This window comes from Leptodactylus fuscus, chromosome 3, assembly GCF_031893055.1.
Source record: "Leptodactylus fuscus isolate aLepFus1 chromosome 3, aLepFus1.hap2, whole genome shotgun sequence".
Taxonomy (NCBI): domain Eukaryota; kingdom Metazoa; phylum Chordata; class Amphibia; order Anura; family Leptodactylidae; genus Leptodactylus; species Leptodactylus fuscus.
In genome coordinates, this window is record NC_134267.1 from 98470253 (window position 1) to 98489094 (window position 18842).

Sequence of the window (18842 nt, forward strand, 5' to 3'; positions counted from 1 at the left end):
TGAAAAAAAAGCTAACAGAACCCATTGAAATCAATGGGTTCCTCCATGTGAATGGACCCTTAGATGGCTCAAATATAGCGTAAAACATTCAGAGCTCATAGGAACCTATCTATCTAAGTTCTAACTCTGTAAGGTAAACACAAGACAAGATATGTCAATGTGAAAGTGGCATTCTTATACTCTGGGTACAATAGGTGGTGGCCCAGAGGAGGTGTAAAAAAAAAACAAAAAAACTTCATATTTACCATCCATTACCTCTTTTCCTTGCAGTGTTTGGTGCTCTTCCGTGACAACATTGGCCCTGGGGTCACCACTGAGGCCTATGATTAGGCCACCAGTGATCACATGGGCACACCGTGAATCATACCATCATTTCACTCAGTGTGCTCAGATCAACACTGAGACCCAGTCACAGGTCTCACAACATTAAATCCGGGCCTATGACATCATACAAAAGCACCTCATGTCACCAGGAGAGTGACATACACTACAAGGAGGTACAAAAAAGGGAAAGGAAGGTGAATATGATTTTTTTTTTTTTCACCTTCCCTTGGCCTGTGGGGTCTGAAGAGTATAATGTGGCTGGCAGTTGTTTGTCCAAGACATATCTCCATTTGTTGGGTTTCATAAAAAAACAAACAATGTGGATTATTCAGGTTGAACTTGACTCAGTATGAACCGATTCGCCCATCTCTAAAACCAATTCCTTTATTTAGAACATGGATAAAAACATAAGACTTGCTCACATGTTTTGAACTAACAATAACCTCTTAGTCATTTGTCTTTGTCTAAGATCTTGTTATTAGCTCAAAGCATGTAAGCCAATCTACTGCTAAGAAGGACACTTTATGTTTTTAACCATGTAAAGAAACTGCTTTTTAAAGGGATTCTATAACCAGGATACTCTTTTTAAACTAAATACACATAGGAATAGCCTTAAGAAAGGCTATTCTTCTCTCTCATTTATTATTCTGATCCATGCTGCTGTTCCTTAGAAATATCTTCTTTCTTCCTTATTCAAATGAGTTTTCTTGCAGCACTGGGGGTGTTCCCAAGTGCTCAAACAGCTCTGGGGGTGTCCCCAGTGCTACTTGAAAACTCTCCAGCAACGGCCTCTGTCTTCTTCTCCACCTCCGACCTCTTCTCTCGCACCCCTCTTCTCATCTTTAAAAAGCACCAACTGCCATGTCCTTTTCCTGTGGCTGAACAGGAGAAGCAATGAAGCTGAGCTGTGAGGACACCCCCCCATACTTGTCTATGGACAAGTACTATAAGAAGTGGGGGAGGCGTTCCTCACCGTTCAGCATCAGACTGTCAGAAACACCCTTCTGACACTGAAGAGTTATGGTAACGGCACCAATAGCTCTTCGAGGGAAAGAGGGGGGCACAGAATGAGAAAGCCGATAGTGCGCTGAATTCAGCACACTGTTGGCTTTCTAGTGGTGTACTACACCGCATGTGCCCCAGGAGTTGAAAGGTCATCTTTAAATGAGCTGGGACTATCTCTGTTTATTTCATCAGTGCATTCAGACACAGTGATCATTGTATTGGAAGGAGAGGGGGGGGGAGCAGCAAAAAGAATACATTCATATTAGGATGTTTACTATTATCAAATTCTAGATTGTCTCTACACTGTCTACCAATAAGTATTTGGACATCTGTGGTACAATAGAAAAACATCATTTTTTCATACTCAATAGTTGGTAGAACCCAGCAGATGCTTCCTTACGGATGGTATTGGTCAACACAATACTCCCGGATGCCTTTTGAAACTCCTGGTGTATGTGAGCCATCGGTTGGGTGCGGTGTCTCTGACCAGCACTCGTTGGTTTCTATTTCCCAGTTTCGGGGGTCTGCCGACTTGGGGAACATTCTGACAATCACCGTTCACCTTCACTTCGTAATGACATAGGCCACTGTTGATTTTGGGTAATTCAGTTCGCTTGCTATGTCCCTTAAGGATCGACCATTTCTGTGGTACCCCACAATTACCCATTTCTCAAAATTGGACAACTCTGCACTTCGTGGCATCTTACATGTGACTAATGCCAATGCTGTTTCCTATTTAACAGCGGAAGGCGTGACGTAAATCACAACCGCAGATCTTCATTTGCATGGGTGTCCAAATACTTATTGGTAGACAGTGTAGTACAGCAAACTACTGAGTTGAGTATATATCATGCTGTGAGTTGGTCATACAGTCTTTTCACATTCTCATTAAAAGTCTGGTACAAAATCCAAAAATAAGATCAGATTGTGTCAATTTGTATTTTCCATAATTTAGAGAATGTTTTATACATTCTGTATGTTTAGCAATTTTGTTTTCTCTTTGAATAATTGTCATTGCTATTTTATAATGCAAAACTATTATTTCAGAACCTGAAAAGGAAGAAGATAAAGTGATGGCACCATTACCAACAGGTATTACAGTAAAAAAATAAAATAAAATAAAAAATACAATATTATTATATAGTTGAAATACAGTAATTAATAAATTAAATCTGAGTACATATATTTTTTTTTTGCTCCAGGCTATCTTATAAGAGGTTTTCAGGGAGGTAAATGAATTGATGAACTATCCTTAGTATAGGTTGTCAATTTCTGATCAATCAGGGTCCTATACCAAGGAAGCCTCAACGTTGCTCAAAGCAAAGTGGCTCTTGGGTGGTCATCAATCCCACTTCACAGGCCAGTGACGTCGCACACATATGAATGAGGCTGATACTAAACACAGCCCTTACACAACATATAAGGGCTACAATGTTCACTCTGAAATTGCTGTGGTTTCTTCTTCTTATTGGTGGAGGTTCTGGATATTGGACCTTCATCAATACCCAATCCTAACTATACAGCCTGCAACCATAATTGCAATTCCACAAAGCCCCTTTAAATGTAGTATGCAATGACTTTACAAAAGGTATTCATTATATATTGTTTTTCTTTTTAATATTGTTTTTACAGCCTTTATGCAGATTTATGGGTCTCCATTGTAAGAGACAAACAAACCATGTGCAGTCTGATTCTGCAGTTATGCTTCCTTTTATCTTTCCCATACTTCTTACTAACCTACCAAATGCATAATGGTGATAGAAGGGGATAGTAGGTGCAGACTATGCTGCCTGTTACCATGGAGACACAAAATTATGTGAAATGTTTTTTCAATACCTACATGTAGCGCGGAGTGCTTTCATTTTTCAGTTTAGATGCCTTGGAGCAAAAAGTAACATCATTTAAAAGGTAGACATAGCGTTTGAAGCTTTAATTTCATTTGGAGCAATTTAGTAGTTTTGTGATACAAATATTATACACCTTTATAATTTTCTAGATAACCTGTATTTTCTATCTGACCAGTCAGATAGAAAATAATTCTATTTCTATATCTCAAGTGATAAAACATCCTGACATTGCAGAGTGTAATAGAATATGTGGACCAGCAGTTTAGAGTCATAGAGCAATGTTAAGAATTAAGATTTTACTTTGGATAATGACATGAGTCTTTTGGCAATGGTTATTATTATTTTGTTTTACACTAATATAGAATTTCACATTCCATATATACTCGAGTATAAGCCGTTTTTATGAGAGATTCTATACATTGATATTGCGGCTTTTTTTTTTATTTTGCTGACTCGAGTATAAGCCGATGGGGGCTTTTTCAGCACAAAAACTGTGCTGAAAAATTCGGCTTATAATTGAGTATAAACGGCTTATACTCGAGTCAGCAAAAAAAGAAAAAAATTATTTATTTTTTTTTTAGGAGGGGGGGTCTATGACCAGCCGCAATATCAATGTATAGAATCTCTCATAAAATAGTGGAGGGGGGGGGGGGGGAAGCTTTAAAAAAAAATTAAAAAGTTGTAAATCCCTCCTTTCCCTAGAATACATACAAAAGTAGAAAATTACTGTGAAACACATACACATTAGGTATCCCTGAGTCTGACAGTGCCTGATCTACTGAATATAGGGTATCTGCAGTGCTCCTATTCCGTCGGGAAGGGGTTAATAGGAGCACTGCAGATACCCTATATTCAGTCAGGCTGAATTCCAAGTGGGGGAAAAAACCCAGTCCTCAAGCTCAGGGAAGGGGCAGACAGACAACCAAAACACCCCCTCCCCTTCCCCAGCATCTACTGCACCCAAAAACTCCAACCATTTTAATTTTTGAAATTTTCCAGTAGCAGCTGCATTCCCCCCCTAGGCTTATACTCGAGTCAATAAGTTTTCCCAGTTTTTTGTGGTAAAATTAGGGGCCTCGGCTTATATTCAGGTCGGCTTATACGTGAGTATATACGGTATATATATACCAAATCCAAGACATTACTGACATACTTGTTTTTCCTGGTATTTTTCTGCCTTTTTTGCTGCATTTTTTTGGGTTGTACCTATATGTTAGTCAATATTAATTTATTGCATTTTTTTTTTAATATAGTGATATTTATTTTTTTATATTTTCCAGACTGTATTTTGCTTATCTGGATTTTTTTTTTTTTTTTTTTACAAAATACAGCATGCTCTGAATATGCCATTTTAATACATGTTTGTTTGTAGGGAAAAAACACCAAAATAAGACTTCAATAAAACTAAAAAAAAAAAAGTATTTTAAAAAATCTGTCCAAATCTGATTGAATCCAATTTTTGCCAACCAGCTATAATAGTGGCCATCATGTGACATCATAAAAAAAAGAATCAATGAGACCCATAATGCCATAAATGCAGTTCCCATGATAGGGGATTGCTACTCATTAGGAAATATAGGTCTAAGGTCACCTATGACTCAAAGGCATTATAAAAAAATACTTAGGCTGATAGAGAGTTTCCCAACAGCCAGAATAAATAATACTTGAATGATACATTGTGGGGGCTTGAAAAATAATTGGATGTAATTAATTGATAGAGAGAAGAGATTGAGTTGTAGCTGTCTCATTAAAACACTATGACAGCAGTTTCCAGGGCATTGCAGACAGAGACTGTAGGAAGAATTTATTAGGACTGGCTATTTTTAGATCAGTATTAATTTATTCCACTTCAAACACACACCTCTTATTCATTCTATTGCCTGGTTGCAGATCTATGGTAGTGACTGGAATTGATTTGTGGTATAACTCATGTCATAAACTATAGTAAATCTTGCAGACTGGGGCTTCCCTTCCCCAGTCCACTCAGATTCATGCCCTGCTCCATCCAGTGAGTCAAAGAAACTGTAATAACTGTACAGTGTATGTGACAAGGTTTAAGAAGACCAAGAATAGTCAATCTAACAGCATTGTTTTTTCATAAAAATTGGCGTGATTCTGCCATCTTCTATCATAGGATGACAGCAACGGACATTAAACTGTCACAGAGAACAGTCACAGATTGATTCTGTGTCAGTTCCCTTTGACACTAATGTGAACAACATGAGGGAGGTTATTCTACATCATATTTCTTTACTTTAGTCAGTTAGTGTTCCTCAGTCTTAGAAGGTGTTCACACTACCATTTTTAATGCCCATTGCTGTCTTCTGTCATACGATGACAGCAGCGGACATTAAACTGTCACAGAGAACAGTCACAGACTGATTCTGTGTCAGTTCCCATTGACACTAATGTAAACAACATGAGGGAGGCTATCTTACATCATGTTTGTTTACTTTAGTCAGTCAGTGTTCCTCAGTCTTAAGGGGCGTTCACACTACCATTTTTAATGCCCATTGCTGTCTTCTGTCATAGGATGACAGCAACAGACATTAATTAAACTGTCACAGAGAACAGTCACAGATTGATTCTGTGTCCATTCCCATTTACACTAATGTGAACAACATGAGGAAGTCTATTCTACATCATGTTTCTTTACTTTTGTAACAGAAGATAAAGTTGTGCATGCAGGACTTTATCTTCCACTAGCTGGTACCCGCGACTTCGTCTGCGGTGATTGTAGCAGTGGGTATATACAGGGGTGGGTAAGGTTTTCGTACTGTGTATAAGGTATGGGATATGAAATGTAAGTTTGTATCTTGTTTTTGCAGTAATTCAAAGAATATGTGAGACTTTTGTGTTGAAGTTACTTTGTATTTGAGCTGCTATATATACGGTGTTGTGAGAAACTTTACATAGTGACTTTGGGACAGAAGTATTTGAAGTTAACCCTTTCCCGCCGATGGCATTTTTTGATTTTCGTTTTTGACTCCCCTCCTTCTAAACCCTATAACTTTTTTATTTCTCCGCTCCCAGAGCCATATGAGGTCTTAATTTTTCTTGGGACAAATTTTTCTTCATGATGCCACCATTATTTATTCTATATAATGTACTGGGAAGCAGGGAAAAAATTCAGAATGGGGTGGATTTGAAGAAAAAATGCATTTCTGCGACTTTCTTACGGGCTTTGGTTTTACGGCGTTCACTGTGCAACCAAAATGACATGTCCCCTGTATTCTGTGTTTTGTTACGATTCCGGGGATACCAAATTTATATGGTTTTAGTTACATTTTGACCCCTTAAAAAAAATCCAAAACTGTGTTTAAAAATGTTTTTTTGAAAAGTCGCCATATTCTGACAGCCGTAACTTTTTTATACGTGCGTGTACGGGGATGTATAGGGTGTCTTTTTTTGCGTGACCGGGTGTACTTTGTAGTTCTACCATTTTCGGGAAATGTTATTGTTTTGATCACTTTTTATTAAAATTTTTATCAGAATCAAAACAGTGAAAAAACAGCAGTTTGGAACTTTTGACCATTTTTCCTGCTACAGCGTTTACCGAACAGGAAAAATATTTGTATAGCTTTGTAGAGCGGGCGATTTCGGACGTGGGGATACCTAATATGTATGTGTTTCACAGTTTTTAAGTACTTTTATATGTGTTCTAGGGAAAAGGGGGTGATTTGAATTTTTAATCCTTTTTATTTCTTTTTATATTTTTTTTACTTTTTTAAATTTTTTTTTGCATTTTTTAGACCGCCTAGGGGTATTGACATGGGTGGGGGGTGTCGCGGATTGTCAGAGCGGTGGGGGTCGGCAAACATGGCTGCTCCGGAGCGTTAAAGAGAGCCTCCTGGAGTATCGTTAAGGGGAGGGGCAAAGTGGTAAAGTATATGTATATGTGATTGTGTGGGGTTAGGGGCGAGGCTGTAGAGGACAATATGAATTTTGTGGCTTGCTATGGTCCAAAGTGTGTGAGATTGCAGAGATGGTGGTGTGAGTTTGGGTTTTGTGGGGGTCCTGGCACAAACGTATGTGCACTATTGTGACGAAAAGTAGCCTATTATTTAATCGGGTGTATTATCTATGTTTGTGGAAAATTTCAGCCGAATCGGTGAAGCGGTTTTTCCGTGATTGAGGAACAAACATCCGAACATGCAAACATCCAAACACACAAACCCACAAACTTTCACATTTATAATATTAATAGGATTACAAAGGTAAACATACATGCCAGAAGATAGCTTCCATCATGTTAGTGTCACTACAATGGACACTGAATCAGTCTATAACCATTCTCTGTAATGGTTTAATGTCTGTTGCTGTCTTCCGATGATGGAAGACGGCAACCGACATTAACAATGGTAGTGTGAACGTCCTGTATAACTAAGTTTTTGTTGAATAATATACGTTCATTCATTAAAAATTCATCTTTTTTTTCATTCCCAAACAACAGAAAAACGGATTGAATTTATATGTTATATACACTGCATTTAGCACACATTTATTTTAGTTTTTGTCACATAAATGTGCCCTAGTAAAAAATGTCTGGTAAAAATAAAAATAATGCTCTATTTAGAAAAATTATACAGAATGGCTGTGAAAAAGGGACATGCTTCATGGCTAGTTTACATCCGTGCAGCGCCTATTTTCACTGATCCCTCATACATTTGTGTTTACTGAGGGATCCAGGACATGTACTATGTTTTGACATTTCATTTAAATGAACTGTCAAAAAATCAGTCATGTTTATAGACTCATTCACAGTTAATGATTTTAATGCAGCCGCGGGACGACTGTTAAAGAAATAGCCGTCGCACATCCATGAGTAACGTTCCCCTGAATAAAGGCTGAGGGGAATGTTAGAAAAGGAAAACATCTGTGCCAGTGGTAGTAACAGTTACAGTTATAGATATGTTTTTAAGTTCTCAATGAATCCGTTGTGGATCCAGGATGATTTTCACACACACCTTCAGCCGACTCCAACAATCAGGTCTCCCAAAAAGGGATCAGATTTCTTTACTCCAATAATTTTTGCGGGTTAAATACTTGCTATGGTATCCGCTACTCTTTGCTTGATAATATCTTCTTAATATGTTGAGTGATGCGATCACACATAATAAATAGCTCAGTTACACCCAGATGCTTTTGAATACAGGTGGTAAAAGTCAGTCTGGTACTGCGCAGATCAGCCAATAAGAACTAGAATATTTCTGCACTATAGATAGTAAAGACTCATTTAATACAACTTTATAGCCTCTATTTAAAGAAAATTGGCATGTTCGTTATCTTATTCTCTATGAATTATTTATTTCAGAACAAGAAACGGAGAAAGAAAAGGACGAAACTATTGTCCCATTACCAACAGGTACATTTCTAAATTCTTCAATAGTGAATGCTGATTTAATATAAAAAAAAAATGGGTTGGCCAGTAAATAAATATATTGTGAAAAGCATCTACTGTAAACTGATTTGTCTTTTACATTCCACATTTCCATATTCAGTACACATAAATCACATTTCTCTACAGTATTAACAAACTATACTGTCAAGCTATACCATAAGTACAAAGTTCCTGGTTTTCTTTATGTGGAGACCAAAATTCCAGTTTTATTCTATTGTAATTCTAGGCAAAAATTTTTAAAAAAATTTAAGCGACCCTCTGGTCAAGGAGCAAACACAGAATATTAGTTATTGGTAATAATGATATGTATGTAATGATGTTTCATTTGGATTATTGTACTTGTTTCTATTACATGCTGTATACTCCATGGTTAATAATGTTGCTCCTTTGAATAGAAATTAACAGAGGCTATAAAACTGTGATATGATCACCAATTCAATAGCAAACCAATCTATAGATACAAAACAATGCTACAGCAAAGTGGATAAAAGTTAACTTTTACTAAATATAATAATAAAAGGTATCTATATAAACCACATAAAAATCTATCCAAAAATCACCAGAAAACCAGGCGCCATAATGCACATAAAGGTGCAACACATACAGTAAGCACTTATGGTAATCAAATACGACATACAGTATATAAAGCAAACATCTTCATATATCATCTGTATTCAGATACACGCTTAATAGCATATAGACCATACGGTGAATAGTAAAAATTGGTTTGATCTCACCATTACAGAATACACAGGGTCATCTTCGTGGCATGCAGCAGTGGGACCACTAGTCATCCATCACATCATAGAGAATATCGGCCATATACTAGCCCTCACATCCAATACTGACATGTCCCTTTGTCCCACAAGACTCCTGTCCTTAGAAGGGCAGTCCACAACTGACCCCGATAGACAACTACTATCTAACCTTACCCTACGTGTTTCATCACCGCTATGTGTAAAAAAATTTCTGTCCTTTTGGGACAGAAATACTGATTTGGCAATTAAATCCACATTATGATTAATAAGACTTTATAACTGAGTTGTTCATGATGTTAAGGATGCTGCCCTCTATAGGGTGGCGTACAGAGTGCACTGTTCTCCTAATTCCATCCTGGAGAATAGATTTGCATATTTCTTACCCAGAATCCCTAGCGGAGCAGGAATGACTTGTAAGTCTCCGTACTGCCTATGTAGGCGAACACTCTCCCTGATGTGTACAATTGTCCCCTGACCTTGGTCTATAGTCTCTCACTCTGCCAAATCAGTATCCCTACGCTATGCTGAGGATGGCCCAATAGGCCGAAACAGCGCTGTCTATAGCTGGGAATCTGTTTCTTTTGGGACAGAAATACTGATTTGGCAATTAAATCCACATTATGATTAATAAGACTTTATAACTGAGTCATACATGATGTTAAGGATGCTGCCCTCTAGAGGGCGCATACAGAGTGCACTGCTCTCCTAATTACATCCTGGAGAATAGATTTGCATATTTCTTACCCAGAATCCCTAGCGGAGCAGGAATGACTTGTAAGTCTCCGTACTGCCTATGTAGGCACACACTCTCCCTGATGTGTACGATTGTCCCCTCACCACTATGTGGTAATTCATCAGGGGATTTAGCAAAGGAGAAAGCCTAGACTATCCTATCTAAGTTATAGCCAAAATATCTACATGCTAGACTACTCCAAACAGCAACCAAAATGGTGACTCCTTTCTAGAATATTTTATGGTTATAAATAGAGATGAGCGAACAGTGTTCTATCGAACACATGTTCGATCGGATATCAGGCTGTTCGATGTGTTCGATTCGAATCGAACATCATGTGGCAAACTCCCAAAAAATTTGATTCCCCTCCCACCTTCCCTGGCGCTTTTTTTGCATCAATAACAGCGCAGGGGAGGTGGGAGAGGAACTACGACACCGGAGGCATCGAAAAAAATCGGAAAAAGTCATTGGCTGCCGAAATCAGGTGACCTCCATTTTAGACGAATAGTGGATTTCAAATCCGGGTCATATGAGAATGTGAACTTTGTGACTAAGAGACAGGGATAGCTGTACAGGCAGGGATAGCTAGGGATAACCTTTATTTAGGTAGGAATGTTATTAAAAATAACTTTTTGGGGCTCTATCGGGTGTGTAATTGTGATTTTTGTGACATAAACTTTTTCCCATAGGAATGCATTGGACAGCGCTGATTGGCCAGAGTACGGAATTCGACCAATCAGCGCTGGCTCTGCTGGAGGAGGCGGAGTCTAAGATCGCTCCACACCAGTCTCCATTCAGGTCCGACCTTAGACTCCGCCTCCTCCGGCAGAGCCAGCGCTGATTGGCCGAAGGCTGGCCAATGCATTCCTATGGGTATGCAGAGACTTAGCAGTGCTGAGCCAGTTCTGCTCAACTACACCGTGTGCCGGTCAGCCCATCAGATGTAGCAGAGCCGAGGGTGCACTAGAACCCTTATGCACACTCGGCTCTGCTACATCCTCCTCTGCCGGAGGAGGCGGAGTCTAAGGTCGGACCTGAATGGAGACTGGTGTGGAGCGATCTTAGACTCCGCCTCCTCCAACAGAGCCAGCGCTGATTGGTCGAATTCCGTACTCTGGCCAATCAGCGCTGTCCAATGCATTCCTGTGGGGAAAAGTTAGCTTGCGAAAATCGCAAGCTGACAGGGATTTCCATGAAATAAAGTGACTTTTGTGCCCCCAGACATGCTTCCCCTGCTGTCCCAGTGTCATTCCAGGGTGTTGGTATCATTTCCTGGGGTGTCATAGTGGACTTGGTGACCCTCCAGACACGGATTTGGGTTTCCCCCTTAACGAGTATATGTTCCCCATAGACTATAATGGGGTTCGAAACCTGTTCGAACACTCGAACAGTGAGCGGCTGTTCGAATCGAATTTCGAACCTCGAACATTTTAGTGTTCGCTCATCTCTAGTTATAAACATATAGTTTCATTTTAAACTAAATTGTTTTCAGAAGCTGAAATGGAAAAAGAAGAGAAAGTTTTTGATAAAGTTAAAGGTACAACATTCATTGGCCTATGAGCTATACTCTATCATATTGTATATGTACGTGAAAAAATATACAAAATAAATCAAATAAATTGTTGGTTTTTCCCAGAATATGAAATGAAAAAGGAAGAGAAAGTAACTTTGCCTGCTGTAGAAACTAAAGCTGAACCTGAAAAAATACTTCCACAAGTTGCAGGTAATGTTTTGATTTCATTAATGATGATCTATACTTAGGATAGGACATCAAAAGTAGATCAGTGTGGATCCAACCATTGACAACCCCACCATTCAGCTGTTGGAAGAGGCTGCATTGTTTGGATAAATGCTGTTGCGTGTCCATTGCATACTAAACAGATTGATAAATTGTGATTGTATAATGGGAAGGCTTGGTGTAGTAGTTCAACCCTACTGATTTGAAAGGGATTGTGTTGCAGCAATCAGTGACCTTAACGTGACTGGTCTTTGAAAAGGAAGCATGAACATAAATGTCCGGATCAAGCAGCTGATCAGCCAGAGTGCATGATCTCCAGAAATCTGATACTGATGACCTACTCTAAGGGTAGGCCATTGGTATCCTAATCCCAGAAGACACCTCTAATGTACCACTAAATACAGCCTGGCAATCATTTCTGCATATTTTTTTTATTCCAATACATATAGTCAGAATGAGTTGGATTTTTCTGCAGTTTTCACTGATTTTACTACAAACTTGCTTGAAAACATGCAGTGAAATGTTTTATGATTTGCTTTGGATTAGCCAAATTGCTTCTCATTCTGGGGTACACAGTGTATTACATGGTTACCCACTCATCTTAATGGGCACCATAAGTCAAAGGAGCCCAGAGGTCATCTTCAACATACTAAGGCTGGTTAAACTTTTCTTATTTCTTTAATTGCTATCAGTCTAAGCATACTAAATGTATTACCTTGTTCTTGGGTGCACTGGAGTGTAACAAGTAAGACAAAAATATGTGGTACCAAGATGTTTCCTGTCAGAGAACAGAAAAGACTATTAACTCTTTAATTCCAAAAGTTACAGTTGGCTAGCATTCATAAAAAGGAGAGATTCTTTGGAGGTATTTTTTGGTGCTAAAGGTAACATCATTACAGTATGGGGGGTAGTGACAAGGAATAGGAAGCTTGTGTGTTCAGATACATGTTGTCAAGAAATATTCACGTGATGTGGCCCAAAGGGAGAAGGAAAGGGAAATGTAAATGTTACCAAGATGTATAGATGGGAGAATGAGAAGTTGTGCAGGGAGCTGAGGCTGACCTTATGCATCAGGGCCAGCTAGCCCTTATTTATGTTTCTGATTGTAAATGAGTACCATGCTCTGACACACTACAACTACTCAGATATTAGTATTTCGTTATTGAGTGTTTCATTTTCCAGATTTAGAGCAATCAACTGTCAATAAAGTCAACTTTGGTCAGAAAGGGGATTTTGTAGATTCTTTTAGGACAAGTCATAACCAGTTTTATCATTATCCATTTGTCCATGGGCATATCCCATAAACTAAATATTGATAACACACTTAACACATTAAAACAATGAATACTAATTCAGCTCTTTCGATTGATTTTCAATAGATTTTTTTGCTGTCTCTCCCTTTCTCATGTCTTTGGCCAGATTTTTTAAAATTACATTTAAATACATTTTAATACTAAATTAATGTTGTACTATGTGCAACTATTTTGCAGAGCCAGAAAAGCAGCAAGAGGACAAACTATTTATTCTGCCACAACCGGAAGGTAACATTTTAAAAATGTTCAGCAGTTAAAGGGAGTCTGTCAGTAGTAAATTGGTTATAAACCTAATCACACTACCTGGTAGAAGTGATTCTACAGTTTCTACAGTTGTTATTTAGCTTTTGAGCCTCATTTTTCATATGGAAATGAAGGAAAAAAGTGCTTCGACGTCATACCTTAACTTGTCTGGGTTTCAGTCTCAGATCTGGAATCCTAGGCAATGCTCTTTCTCTTCATTTACATATGAATAAAACTGTGACTTACATGACAGTAGGTCTTCTAAACTGAATGACAGAAGCATATTTGGTTTATGACCAATTTACTGCTGACAATCTCCTTTTAATACCAAGTGATAAAAATGCATACCCTATTTTAAACATGGCAAACATAATCAATCCAAAAATCTAATACATAATTTGTAATTATATTAATTATTAGAAATGAGCGAACAGTGAAATATTCGATATTCGTTTCGAATAGCCCCTCAATATTCGACTATTCGAACGAATATCAAATCCCATTATAGTCTATGGGGAACAAAGCTTAGTTTCAGGGAAAACCACTGTTAGACTCAGTAGAGTCACCAAGTCCACTATGACACCTCTGAAAATGATGACGACACCTCTGGAATACAACTGGAACAGCAGGGGAAGCATGGCTGGGGGCATCTAATAAGCCCAAGTCCCTGTATTACGCCACTAATAATGCGGGAGCTGACTTTTTCCCATAGGAATGCATTGACCAGCATTGATTGGCCGAATGCCATACAGTGTACAGCATTCGGCCAATCAACGCTGGTTCTGCCGGAGGTTCGTCTGTGAGGAGGTGGAGTCTAAGATCGGTCCACAGCAGTCTACATTGTGGTCCGAGGTGGTCTAAGGTATAGCAGAGTTGACACAGCTTTGCTACATCTCAGGTGTAGCAGACCTGTGCACTCAACTCTGCTACATCTGAGATCGGACCATAATGGAGACTGCTGTGGACCGATCTTAGACTCCGCCTCCTCCAGCAGAACCAGCGTTGATTGGCCGAATGCTGTAAACGGTATGGTATTCGGCCAATCAACTCTGGTCAATGCATTCCTATGAGAAAAAGTCGGCTCCCGCATAACGCAAGCTGACAGGATCCTGACTAGCATATAATGGGCTGCCACGAGATAGAGCTCCAAAGAGCTGGGTGAGTAACATTCCTAACTAAATAAAGCTAATCCCTAGCTAACCCTGCCAGTACATCTATCCTTGTCTCACAGTCACATAGTTCACAGTCTCATATGAACCGAATCTGAAATCCACCATTCGTATAAAGTGGAGGTCACCTGATTTAGCCAGCCAAGTACTTTTTCAGATTTTTTTCCGATTCCTACGTTGTCGTAGTTCCTGTCCCACCTCCCCTGCACAGCTATTGGTGCAAAAAAAGCACCAGGGAAGGTGGGAGGAGATACGAATTTTTAGTGCGTTTGCTGCGTGGTATTCGATTGGAATCAAATATCTCAAACAGCCTGATATTCGATCAAATACCGATTCGATCGAACGCCATTCGCTCATCTCTATTAATTATAATTTTAGATATTATTTCTAATTTGATGAATATCTAGTCCTTTTAATATGCTGACATGTTATCTACCATAACTACCTCTTGGCATAGCGCATTCCATAATTTGATAAAACTGACTGTAAAGAACCCTTGCCTATATAGATGCTGAAACTGCCTTTCCCCCATCTGCAAAAGATGCCTTTTGGACAATCTATATATTTAACAATGTATGTATTTATGCAGCTATATCTATATAAGTAAACTAAATTAAAAGGTTTTACATTTTGAAAAGTGAAAATCAGTATTTTAGTTTTATTTCTGGGTTTATTCTGGGTTTATTAATGGGTTTGTTGAACCCATTGCATTTGTCTCAAAGTTATCTCCGATCATTCCAACAACAGACCAAGGAAGCAATGGGAAAATGAAATTACAGCAGGATATATTTAGTCTAGCATACAACTCAAGATTATAATATTGTATAAAATGAAAATAATAATATAACTTTGTCTTTCTTTCAGTGGTTGTAAAAGAGCAGGAAAAAATTATTGCACCAATACCAACAGGTATTTTTTTGTTTGTACTTTACAATTTATAAATTGCCTAGTCTCAGGTCTCTTCAATCCAGGAGCAAAATAGTTATTTGTAATTAGCATCCCCCCCCCCCCCCCAAATTAATGAACAAAATTCATTTTGAACTTATTCACAATTTTTCATTTCTATTCAAATATACAATATAAAAAAGCTAAAAATTCTGAAACATGAGAATCAGTATTTTATTTTCATTTACTTGCATTGACATATTTGTTTCAAGTAACACAGTTATCTCTTATCAGGGCAACAATGGGAAGGTAAAACTACAGCAGGATATATTTAGTGTATTATTCAACTCAAGATTATAATATTGTATAAAATAATAATAATATAACAATATCTTTATTTCAGTGGTTGTAGAAGAGCAGGAAAAAATTACTGCACCGATACCAACAGGCATTTTTTGTTTGTACTTTACAATTTATAAATTGCTTATTCTCAGGTCTCTTTTGAAAAATGAATGTCCAACATTTATTACAGACATGTTCACATTTTCTAATATCTATACAAATATACAATATATAAAAGCTAAAAATTTTAAAACAAGAAAATCAGCATTTTAATTTATTTGCTTGCAATGTTGTATTCGTTTCAAGTAAGGCCTGGTTAACATCTGCGTTTGGCAAATCCGTTTGAAGTCAGTATTTTACATCTTCAAAAACTAATTTCAAACTGTCCGGATGAAAACTGTGTCAGTATGTAGTCAGTATGTAAGGGCAGGTTCACACCTGCGCCCGGTCTCTGCTTTGCAGGTTTCTGTCTTCTACCTGAAAAACTGGACAGGAGACGGAAACCGACAGTCAGTTTTTAAAGTCACCACCCGTGATCACCTTCTGCCTCTCCACAGCAAAACCATTTTTTTTAACACAAAGTCGGACATGCAGGACTTTGTGAAATCTGACCAGTAGGGATTCCCCAGGAAGAGCTAGTCAGGAGAGCTGGCAGCTTGCTGTTACGAGCGCGCTAGTTAGGAGAGCTGACAGCTTGCTGTTATGAGCGAGCTTACTTTTTCTCATAGGAATGAATAGACCAGCGTTGATTGGCCAGTGTACAGCATTCGGCCAATCAACGCTGGTTCTGCCGGAGGCTCGTCTGTGAGGAGGAGGAGTCTAAGATCGGGCCACAGCAGTTTCCATTGTGGTCCGATTTTAGACTCCGCCTCCTCACAGACGAGCCTCCGGCAGAACTGGCGTTGATTGGCCGAAAGTTGTACACTGGCCAATCAACGCTGGTCAATTAATTCCTATGAGAACGAGAGTCAGCTCCCTCATAACAGCAAGCTGCCAGCTCTCCCGGCTAGCAAGGACGAGCCTGCGGCAAATCAACGCTGGTTCTGCAGCAGGCTCGTCTTTGTAGCCAGGAGAGCTGGCGGCTTGCTGTTATGAGGGAGCTGACTCTCGTTCTCATAGGAATTAATTGACCAGCGTTGATTGGCCAGTGTACAACTTTCGGCCAATCAACACTGGTTCTGCCAGAGGCTCGTCTGTGAGGAGGCGGAGTCTAAAATCGGACCACAATGGAGACTGCTGTGGTCCGCTCTTAGACTCCACCTCCTCAGAGTGATGTTGATTTTGTGTTCTATTAGTTTCAAGACAAAGTGGAATCTTTACCTAAACTGGGATTCAGTTGAGGGTTTACATATCTGTATAGTTTTGAGGACAATTAATGTATGTTCAGCTAATTCTGCTCTATAACATACTGCTTGTAGATTGGACTGTAGTGTATAGTGAATAATAATGATTAGAGATGAGAGAACAGTAAAATGTTCAAGATTCGATATTCGTTACGAATAGCATCTCAATATTCGACTATTTGAACGAATATCGAACCCCATTATAGTCTATGGGAGAAAATGCTTCGCTAAAGGGGATCCTACCATTCGACTCAGGAGAGTCACTAAGTCCACTAAGACACCCCAGGAAATGATGCCAACACCCTGGAAAGCAACTGGGACAGCAGGGGAAGCATGTCTGGGGCATCAAGTACCTTTATTATGTCGGGATCCCCTGTCAGCTTGCTATATGCCGGAGCGGACTTTTTCCCATAGGAATGCATTGACCAGCGTTGATTGGCCAGTCTACGACATTCGGCCAATCAACGATGGTTCTGCCTGAGGAGGCGGAGTCTAAGCCGTCCACAGCAGTTTCCATTCTGGTCCAATTTTAGACTCCGCCTCCTCCGGCAGAACCAGCGTTGATTGGCCGAATGCTGTAAGACTGGCCGATCAACGCTGGTCAATGCATACCTATGGAGAAATGAAGCAGAGTTAGCCATGCGCTCAGCTTGGCTATTCCTCCTGTCACACACATCTCTGGTGTAACATAGCTCAGCACATACTCATCTCTGCTACATCTCTACACTCTGTTGTAGAGATGTAGTAGAGCTGAGTGTGCGCTGAGCTCTGCTACACACGAGATGTGTGTGACAGGAGGAGTAGATGGAGGGTTGGTTGGGTGTAGTGCAGAGCTGCTACACCAGAGATTTAGCAGAGCTGAGTGTGTTAGTCTGCTGCATATCTGCCAGCTCTCCTACATCTACATCTCCTACACGCTCAGCTCACCTACATTGGACACTATACACTCAGTTTATTGGTATAGCTGAGCTGAGTGTGTAGTATCGGACACTACACGCTCAGTTTATCGGTACAGCCTAGCTGAGTTTGTAATATCGGACACTACACGATCAGTTTATCAGTATAGTCAAGCTGAGTTTGTAGTATCGGACACTACTGTTTGTTGATTAAGCAGAGCTGGGATTGTAACAACTATCTTATTCACTACACAGCATGTACCCTACGCTGTGTAGTGATTAACCTCTCCCCCCACCCCCACTGGTGTCCACTTACCTGCAGCTCTTTGCTCTTGGTCCACTTCGATCCATGGTCCCGGTTTCAGAGCGCACTGCCCCCCTCTCCCCGGCTATTATTATAGAGAAGGCGGGGCTTAGGAGAGTATGGGCAGGGAGTCTCCCCGCACAGTAGCTGCCCACACTCTCCTAAGCCCCGCCTTCTCTATAATAATAGTCGGGGAGAGGGGGACAGGGCACTCTGAAACCGGGACCATGGACCGAAGTGGACCAAGAGCAAAGACCTGCAGGTAAGCGGACACCGGGGGGATGGGGTTAATCACTACACAGCGTGGGGTACATGTTGTGTAGTGAATAGGATAATCTCCCACACTGCACACTCAGCTGGCTATTCCTTAGTAGTACTAACACGCTCAGCTCAGCTATTCCTTTAGTAGTTCCGAGCCATAGGAATGCACTGACCAGCATTGATTGGCCACTGTACGGGCATTCGGCCAATCAACGCTAGTCAATGCATCCCTATGGGGAAAAAGTCAGCTCGCGTATATCGCAAGCTGACAGGGATCCCG

At 39.7% G+C, this 18842-nt stretch overlaps 1 protein-coding gene across 23 annotated transcripts in view; it reads left to right on the forward strand.

Annotated features, from left to right (window-relative positions):
• The window catches only part of LOC142197592 (uncharacterized), a 490495-nt gene that overhangs the window by 316153 nt on the left and 155500 nt on the right, over nt 1-18842 (forward strand). For 21 of the 23 annotated variants that reach the window (XR_012715324.1, XM_075267993.1, XM_075268011.1 and 18 more), the window contains 6 exons: nt 2377-2421; nt 8491-8541; nt 11561-11605; nt 11705-11791; nt 13297-13347; nt 15396-15440. Coding sequence is in view for 22 of the 23 variants with exons in the window: in XM_075267993.1 (XP_075124094.1) it covers nt 2377-2421; nt 8491-8541; nt 11561-11605; nt 11705-11791; nt 13297-13347; nt 15396-15440 (324 nt within the window). In the remaining variant the exon portion in view is untranslated. The remainder of the gene's footprint in view (nt 1-2376; nt 2422-8490; nt 8542-11560; nt 11606-11704; nt 11792-13296; nt 13348-15395; nt 15441-18842) is intronic. The other 2 variants (XM_075268004.1, XM_075268002.1) reach the window with 2 other exon arrangements.